At 34.7% G+C, this 9,796-nt stretch overlaps 1 protein-coding gene across 3 annotated transcripts in view; it reads left to right on the top strand.

The window, feature by feature from the left end:
- The first annotated feature begins 258 nt into the window (after positions 1 to 258).
- LOC123675874 (transducin-like enhancer protein 3-B) overlaps positions 259 to 9,796 on the top strand; it is a 170,369-nt gene continuing 160,831 nt past the window's right edge. For 2 of the 3 annotated variants that reach the window (XM_045611416.1, XM_045611414.1), the window contains exon 1: positions 259 to 787. In XM_045611416.1, the coding sequence (XP_045467372.1) occupies positions 725 to 787 (63 nt within the window). In that variant the 5' untranslated portion in view covers positions 259 to 724. The remainder of the gene's footprint in view (positions 788 to 9,796) is intronic. The other variant, XM_045611415.1, reaches the window with a different exon arrangement.

Genomic DNA, 9,796 nt, shown 5'->3' with positions numbered 1-9,796 from the left:
AGGTGTGGACGAATTTTTTCTCCTCAAATTCCGCCGTAACAAACGACGACGTGGCCGAGTCATAAACTCAAAACAGCAAACAATCCATCAAAACATATACGAAAAGCGATCAGCGCATAAATATTGCACTCAACAGTTTCTGAAATTGAGCCAATCTATTATGTATTAATTTAGAAACGGTGACGTCACGCGTGTGGGCGATAACTCAATGTTCACTCTGTCTGTCTTGGGTGGTATGGAAACGGTTAAATTGAAGCAAATGTTTCTGATGTCGTGTGCACTAAATGCTGGCATTTTCGGGGTGTAGTAACTTTTTGTAGCAGAGGAGAATTGGGGTTCTACGTGTATGTTTGTGGTTTGGCGGAGAGGGGGAATACCGAGCGCTCGGAGTGGGGATGCGAGCCGATCAGTCGTTTGTGTGACATAGCGCTGGAAGGTTCTCACTGCGTTCCACGCTCAAGTGTGTTGTGTTCAATCGTATTTATTTTGCCATAGGATCTCTGATACTAGTGAAACGATTTTGTGAAACTTTTCTTTAAACAGGAGGCCTTTTTTTTTCGTATCTGTGCTACAGTGAGGAGTGATTGTGGAGTGAATATAGTGGTTTTTTTAGTGCTCTATCCGGATTACCCTCGCTCGGCATTCTTACCGATCTTGAACGTGTGTTTGTGGACTTTCGCTGATCTCGGTGAATTTTTTTAAAGAGATGTCCTGCTAACGGAAAATGTACCCCAGTGCAGGAATGAATGCTGCCGCGGCTGCTGCGGCAGTGGCTGCTCGTCATCCGGTAAGTTCGTTAATCACTTCCGGTTTTTCACAAACACCCGATTTGAACGATTTATTTTTCGTTCAGCTTCTATTGAATCGACTGAATGTTTTACTCGCAGTTTTAGGATGTTGTTATTCAGATTGAAACTTTTGCCGACGGCAAGTGTTCAGTAATAGCGCCGTTATTCAGTTGTTTCTATGTATTCATAGGTTATAACATATTATTTCGTATCTTTTCGTTTTCCGCTCTGAAATTTGGTATTATTTCCGTCGTTTTGTTTATTTTGTGTGCCACACCTCAGGCTAACCTCAAAATATCGAAAAAAGCCGCAATAACAGGAAAAATTGAGGTTGTTATAAAATAATGACAAAATTTCCTGCAATTCTCACCTATTCAAAGTATTTAGATTGAAACGTGTATACAAACATTTTAATTCCTCAATTTGGTAGACTTGTTTACATTCAGACAGAAAGATTTCAGCCGACGGCATGTCATTTGATTTCTTATTTTAGGTTTCCGAGGTTTAATACCGCATCGGAATTCAGTGAGAAGTCCCAATAGCAATAGAAGATAACACTGTTTCAATTAAAAATTTATTAATTTTCGGTAAGATTAAAATCAAAAGGTAAATCTATCATCAAGGTAGTAAGGAAGGCATTACCGCAGATGAGCAATTATTGATATCAAATTTCAGAGCTGAAGTTTGATTTTTGAAGAATTCATATTGCATAGTTTCAACTTGAATCGAAATAATACTGCAGCATTTAATTTTTCTGTACGATCGTCTCATTTTTTGCAAATCTGAATATCATGATCAAAAATATTGCAAACTCGTTTATATACGCTTTTAGTTTGTGACTAATAGTTCCGTTTTTTCAAGAGATGATGCCTAAACAAACAAAAACGAATATTCTATTATTGGCGTATCTAAGGTTAGGTACAAAATACGAATTCAAGGAAACTTGCTTCGAATGAGATTCTGAAATATGAGATATTTTGGTGATTCGACACAGTTTTGTCCCATTTTCATGTTAAATTTCAACATATTTTTCGAAAGCGGTAAATGCAAAGTGAGTCGAAATTCTTTTGTCGGAACCTAAGTTAACCTGAGTCATGTTCCTTGAAAAATCTGGATCCGATTGCAAATTCTCGAGCAAATTCTTCGACTGCAAAATGCTTTCTACTCCTAAGTAGGTTCACAACCGTCATTGACTATAGGACCACCTGTCGAACAACTACCTGATACGCCAGAATAGGAGGTAATGGCTGTATAAAGGTCGGAGATATTTCGTTTCTGAAAAACATACGTATTTCAATTATTTTCGATCAATAAGGAATTGAAAAAGATGAAACAACTTTTACATGATACGAGAAAATATACTCACGTAAATAATTTTAATTATTTTTAGTTTCGGAGTCATGAATTTCTGTATGTTTTATGTTGCATCTAAAAATTCAATTCATATCGTTTATATTTCCATATGTCCCTTTCCACCCTTGTTAAACGAATAACAGGGTATTTGTATATGCAACCTGCGTGTAAAATGCTTTTACCATTCGGTTGAAAAAACATTGAACCGGTGACTCATGAATAGTAATTTTTTACAACTATTCCCCAGCGCAGTTGGCTTGTGGTATCAACAATTCTCATTAGGCGTTGCATATTTTATCGACAGATCAATTTTCTTTATGACTTATGCCTTCAACTTTATATAATCGTGGAAATGTAAAACAAATTGATCATAAGAACGATCAATTCATTCCATTTATGACAGCGCGTTGTTAGCTATAATTCTATGTTTTATTTCTATTTCTGCTTTTTTTTACGCGCTTTCAGAAACTCTCGATTCATCTGTGTTATAAGCACAATATGTATATATTTCGGGATATTTCCAACACGTGTTTGAATTGTATTTGGCTATCGAATTACCACATTCCTGAAAATAAATATACAAATAACCTGATACCTAAAATTCCTATCGCAGCAGGTTTCATTTTTTCCTTGGTAAGACACCTGATAACAATTGCAAGATTTCCTTAACACATCATTTATTTTCCAGTTCGGCTCTGTCATCAGTTCACTCATATTGCATTTTAATCATCTAGTCGTTCGGTTTTTGATGAAATCTTGGTATTCAAACGACCAATTTCCTGTCGCTTTCTACAACCAAGCAATAATACAGTTCTCAGAATTTGCTTGGTGTCATTTTCTGTTCCTTGAAAAAATGATTATACTTTCAGGTTTGCATATTGTGTACTTTGAAAGTGATAATGTTGATTTAGATAATGCAACCACGGTTGAATGCTCAATAGTCAATAATTTTAGTTGCTTCATTAGTTTCGATAATTATTCAATGCATCATTGTCTTTGGTTGAAGTCAGAAAAAGATTTTGAAGTTATTATTCCTTTTGATATAGTTTTGTATGAGGACTTTATTGGTACCAGACTATTCTTTAGGAAATTTTAATGATGTTTCATTGAATGCATAGTACAAAGTTAGTTTAGCTTTTATTTTTAGAGTTTTCTATATTCCGTATTTCAAGAACTTTTGAAATTAATCTAGACTATGTTTAATTACGGTCTTAATATCATGATAAAGAGAACATGTAAGTATTCTCACTATCATCTTATTGACTGATTCTAGAATCGAATTCATAGAAAGTATTGCAATTTGCAGCATTCACCAATTCCATTTTCAATAAGTACATTGGCATATATTTTTTCATCTGTGTTTCATTCAGACGTTTATTATTAATCGATAAGACCATAATATGATCTCATAATTCGTAATGCTGTCGATCTTGTTTCAAAATATCTGTACAATACCAAACAGCTGATAAGCTGTAAAATCCCATAAAAAATTCATAATGAAACACTCAGATACGATAAAAATTATTAGTCTGGTGTTTTACCAAACATGACCTTTGGAAATGGATAAATATATCGAAATCAATTTCTAATTGAATATACAACTGCTTCGTTTGAACGTGCAATAATAATTTATCTACTGCGTATTGTTAATGTTTCCAATGATCTTAAACGCTTGTACACAATTGTGTCGATACTAAGAAAATAAGGTTCGTTGACTCATACCTAGAGTAATTATTATTCATCGTAATTGCAAAGAACTAAACAACAAATTATACAAGTTGTTGCAGAGACAACCTTTCGTTTAATTCATTATGTACATGTGACACCAACAACACCGTAATAACACTATTTAAATTGAGAATTTAATTGTATATTAAAACGCAAATTATAAACGAGATTGGACTCGATTCCTATAACCGATTTATACAGATACAGGTGTGAACGCTACCAACCTACACGTATCTCTCATTAAAATTCATACGAAAAAAAAAAAAAATTGAAATTCTTGATTTGCGGAACTGGCTGCCGTATTTTAGCGTTATGGGTGAATTAAGTGGTATTTTTACGTTTTTCGGCGACTAAGCGACAAATTTACGATTATTGGAGGCGAATTGATCGATTCTGAATAAGCTCCGGTGCGAGATACTCGAATTCCTTAGTTTTTTTTAACGGTGATCGGTTTGGAAATATAAATTGGTGAAATAGTTCCTTTCAGATGACCACAGAGATAATTGAATGTTTATAATGGGTTCAAAGACCTCTCTGATCGTATTAATTCGGAATAATTAATATGGAAACAGAAATTAAAAGATATGGGAATTCCACACACTGGTTCACTTAGAAAACGATTGGCTTAAAGAAATTGACGACAAACAACTATGGTATTTTAAATATGCATCGTTTCGATAACAAAAAATACCTGGATGAATACCTTTCATATTTTTTACCGCGAATTCCTAGCATCACTAGTTCCCTAGATAAAAATTTTTGAATATTTTATTTGGGTTGTTGGAATACGCTCTATTAGTGATGACGTCACACACCGCCATTTTAGTTCTCCTGTCAGTGTTCGGAATCCAAACAAACAAATTGTCATTCAAATTAGTACGTTGTCGTTGAAGAAATTGGCTTATTTTGATAAATAAGATTATTTAAGCAACGATTTTACTATTATTGATAGACAGAAGGCACGAGATTAATGCCAGTAAGTTCCAACTTGAAGTTCAACTAATAAACACGGCTTTTTACAAAATCTGGGGAATGATACAGGATTCAAACTACTGGTATTAACCTCGTTTCTTCTGTCTATCAATTAATACTGGAATCGTTGCTCAAATACTCTTATTTATGAAAATAAGGCAATTCCTTCAACGACACCGTACTAATTTGAATGACAATTCATTTGTTTGGATTCCGAACACTGACAGGAGAACCAAAAATGACGGTGTGTGACATCACACTAATAGTGCGTATAATCTTGGGTTCAAATTCTGAAGTATAACGTTGTTGAAGCGTGTATCATTTCCATGAAATGGCATTACCTAAAGAACGTAAATGACATAAGAAATGTCAAAAAATTATACACAGTGTTGCCATTATTACCATTTGAAATTGTATCATTCCTATTAGAAAAACCGATTCAACTGAATGTTTCAGGGGTTGAAATTTCCACCCCAAAGATCGGAAAAAGGCTGATAATCGGAAATAACAAACCCAAAACGACAAGCCGAAAGATAAATCAACGATTAGACCTAATCCGATCGACCGTAGAAATCACATTATGGATTTTTAAAAATCCAATATTTACATTCACAACAATGGGGTAGATTCCGGTTTGTGTTAAGTCGGGGTGTCTAATTGTTAGGGTCTCTGCCACGTTTATAACGACCCTACAATAAAAGCTAAATACCCACCCCTGGTAAGCCTAGGGGTAGAGAGTGATGTTACAAAAAGACCCTGGGCAATAAATAGTGACAGCTGATATGAATACTCCATTCAAGAACGTTGAAGCACCCTTGGCTTGAGCAGTGTGCAGGTATATAGGGGTGAACAGGGCGATTCTTGAGAATTTATAGAATGGCCTTCTCGAAACACGGACTTTCTATGGGAATTTATGGGTATGCCAAGCGAAAGCGATGTTTCATTCGTGAATTTTCTATCCATCGTGAAATTATCTGAATTTATTTTTTAAAGCTGGAGGTTTGAATTTTGAATTAACTGTTTTCTATACGTTCTATTAGTGATGACGTCACATACCGCCATTTTAGTTCTACTGTCAGTGTTCGGAATCCAAACAAACAAATTGTCATTCAAATTAGTACGTTGTCGTTGAAGAAATTGGTTTATTTTGATAAATAAGATTATTTAAGAATAGTTATTTATAATACAAGTGCAGAAGGCATTGATATTCTTCCACGAGTTCAAAATTCTAAAACGAGCCACGAAGTGGCGAGTTTTGGAATGAACGAGTGGTAGAATGAGTCTTCTGTACGAGTATTATACATTATTTTCTCTAATTCATTGCATTTTCATTGAAATTAATGAAATATTTCCATAAATATATTTTAGTGATTTTTGCATTGAAAAATAATGGTTGGCAGAACTGATTTCTTTAAGGCAAATTGATGAATTGACAGAAAAAGCCGTGGCGGAAAGTTCGGAGTACCAACATAGAATAATAAAATATAACCATGAAAACTGTGCGTTTCTGATATATTCTCGCACGATTTTGTTCTACAAGATGTGGAAGAATGAACGGAATAACCACAGAATTAGAGAAACGATTTTACTATTAATTGATAGACAGAAGGCACGAGATTAATGCCAGTAAGTTCGAACTTGAAGTTCAACTAATAAACACGGCTTTTTACAAAATCTGGGAAATGATACAGGATTCAAACTTACTGGTATTAACCTCGTTTCTTCTGTCTATCAATTAATACTGGAATCGTTGCTCAAATACTCTTATTTATGAAAATAAGGCAATTCCTTCAACGACACCGTACTAATTTGAATGACAATTTATTTGTTTGGATTCCGAACACTGACAGGAGAACCAAAAATGTAGGTGTGTGACGTCACACTAATAGAGCGTATTTTCGCATTTGGGGCTCGTAAAATCAAAGAATTATTGTTGAAAAGCCTCTCCATCCTCTTTTGGACTAGTGGTCTGATAGGAGGATATTTCAGTAAAAACCACTAAGTATGTATTTGCTTTGAAAACATGCTTGAAATTTGAATTAAGAAAATTCATTCTGAAAATTAGTACTGATAAAATCCCATAGCCTTTTATCCAGATTGCCGGATGTTATATCTGCACATTTTATATTTCTGAAACTATTTTTCGAAGTTTTCCGAAATTAAAATTAATTAAAAATCTGGTTAAAAATTATATAAAGACTTCATCATATATACAAGTTTAATTGAATTCGAATATTTCTTGTTCCTTTATTTCATGAAAAACTTCACCCTGGGGGACCTTTGGTCCTTCAACACATTTGGATACAGACCCCCTCAGACAACTCCGCCACTGATAAGTTCATGACCGCGTATTTTACGTGAGGATATGTCCTCAAAGGCAACAGATACGCAGGTCACAATTTTTCATTTTCAAATCATTTTCCACTAAATTTTTTGTTGTCATCGCTCTTATTTTCATCAACCCCCTTCAAAAGGGAACCGAACTCAATTCGTTAAGAACCCCCCTGATGTAAGACACCGAGGACATGGTGAGGGTCCTTCAAACTTCTTCTTGCCCCTTTGTAATGCAATATAGTCGGCAGTTTCGGGGTGTCCGACCCTTATTTGTAGGGGTTGAGCTTTTAGTTGCTTATATTGTGTTCCTCCCCTATACGTCCTACACACCACCCCGGGCAGCGTGGCAACAACATATGGCGTTATTGCCTTATTTCACAAGTGATTATAATCATTAAATGAAAATTCCAACCGCCAAGTGTTATAAACCCCTGATGATATTATTAAGACTGTAACGACCCTGTGAATTAGAGTGAATTTGCTGGCTTGTTCGCTGCGCCCCTGGAATATTTCAGGCAGGATAAACACACTAAGGTCTAAGGCCCAGTTTCACCAAACAGCACTTGATCCCAGATTGATTAAACTCCGCTTGTTACTAAAGCAGGCTTAACAGTGTTTTCTGTTTCACCATGCATCAACCCGTCCGAAGATGATCGCGATTAACCAAATCGCGATTAAATAGTCAAACCATTTGGCAACGTTGTGAACAAAAAGTTATATAGTGTTCTGTATCGTATAAGCAGTGATGACCACCATTGGCGCTAGGTGTCAGGTGTCATTCATTCATAACTCATAACATTTCAAAACATTTGTCATCTTGTAAACAAAAAACAAAGTTAATTTTTGCAGAAAATGTCGAGTGATGTGCTTCGAAATGTCGGAAACTTGCAGAAGTTAAAAAGAAATTATCCCATTTCACAAAACCACACATTCTGGAAAAAAAAAACTATATACCTAAGTAATTTTATTAACTTATTTATTTTTATTAACAAGTTTAACTGCTTCTTAAATAATATTTCGATCAAACATGTCAATAAATTATTCTTTGCAATAAATTTCATAAAACACAAAAACAAAGTTTACGTGTATTTTAAATTGGAAATATTGAGCCTATACATATAGTCATATTTTGATAAAATTGACCCAAAAATTAGAAATTTCCGGAAAAATAATTACATAGACAAGAGTTCCATACTGATAAATAATTATTAATCTCAACTTGAAAGGTTATAATCCTCCGAAAATGGCCGATTAGTGCTAAATCGCGATTGGTCGATTAAATGGCGCTTTGGAGTGTGGTGAAACGCTACATTACATTAATCGTGATCTAAGGCCTCACTTAAGAGCCAAGTCAAGATTAAAGCATTTGGTGAAACTGGGCCTAAGAATGTTGAAATTTCACAATTTAGATTGAGGTTTAATTTTTTTTCATCTTGTGGAAAATTTATTCTACAAGATATCTCAAAAAATATATATTTTTGAGGGGGGACAGGGGGCGTTCCTCGGAAGAGAATCGAGCGTTGTGCGAATTTTACAAAAATCTATAATTTTCCTTTGTACTTTGTACCAATTTAGGAACACCTTGTATCAAAGAGAATATTACAAAACTTCGCAGATGGAATTAGTGAAATACGCTCTATTAGTGTGACGTCACACACCGCCATTTTTGGTTCTCCTGTCAGTGTTCGGAATCCAAATAAATAAATTGTCATCCAAATTAGTACGGTGTCGTTGAAGGAATTGGCTTATTTTCATAAATAAGAGTATTTGAGGAACGATTTCAGTATTAATTGATAGACAGAAGGAACGAGATTAATGCCAGTAAGTTTGAATCCTGTATCATTCCCCAGATTTTGTATAAAGCCGTGTTTATTAGTTGAACTTCAAGTTCGAACTTACTGACATTAATCTCGTGCCTTCTGTATATCAATTAATAGTAAAATAGTTCCTTAAATAATCTTATTTATAAAAATAAGCCAATTTCTTCAACGACAACGTACTAATTTGAATGACAATTTGTTTGTTTGGATTCCGAAAACTGACAGGAGAACTGAAATGGCGGTGTGTGACGTCATCACTAATAGAGCGTATTCTGCTTATTAACGTACGACCCGAAAAAAAATTTAAGTTTTGCAAACTCTAGTCTCTGACTGTTAGATTCTCACCATTTTTGTATTGAATTTTAACAATTTCAATGTTGTTTAAGCGTGCATCGTTCCATATTTAGTTGTGACTTACTTTTTACTTGTCAAATGTCAAAATATGGCAGCTGCCTGGATAGTGGGCTATTCAACATGAAACATCATTGGAAAACGCCTAATTTCCATAAATTTGATCTTAAAATGGCCATGAAAACGGTTATTACTGTATAAAAAATATCTATTTTTAAGTTATGACCCAAACGTTCGTGAGAATCCAATCGTTGTAGAGATAATCTCGAAATCGTTGCACTTTAAATCGATTGAGACGAGGTCCTATAGAATTCCGATAAGAGCGAAATGTACATAAAGATAGGTATTATTCTATCTGGTGACGTGAACATACCATTGACTTCAAACGTAGTGCAGAAATCGTTCTGGGTACTTCGCTTCTTACAATCTCCGCTCTCGACAAAGAATAAC

The sequence above is a fragment of the Harmonia axyridis genome, chromosome 3 (genome assembly GCF_914767665.1).
Source record: "Harmonia axyridis chromosome 3, icHarAxyr1.1, whole genome shotgun sequence".
Lineage (NCBI taxonomy): Eukaryota > Metazoa > Arthropoda > Insecta > Coleoptera > Coccinellidae > Harmonia > Harmonia axyridis.
This window is presented reverse-complemented; position numbering and strand designations above follow the sequence as displayed.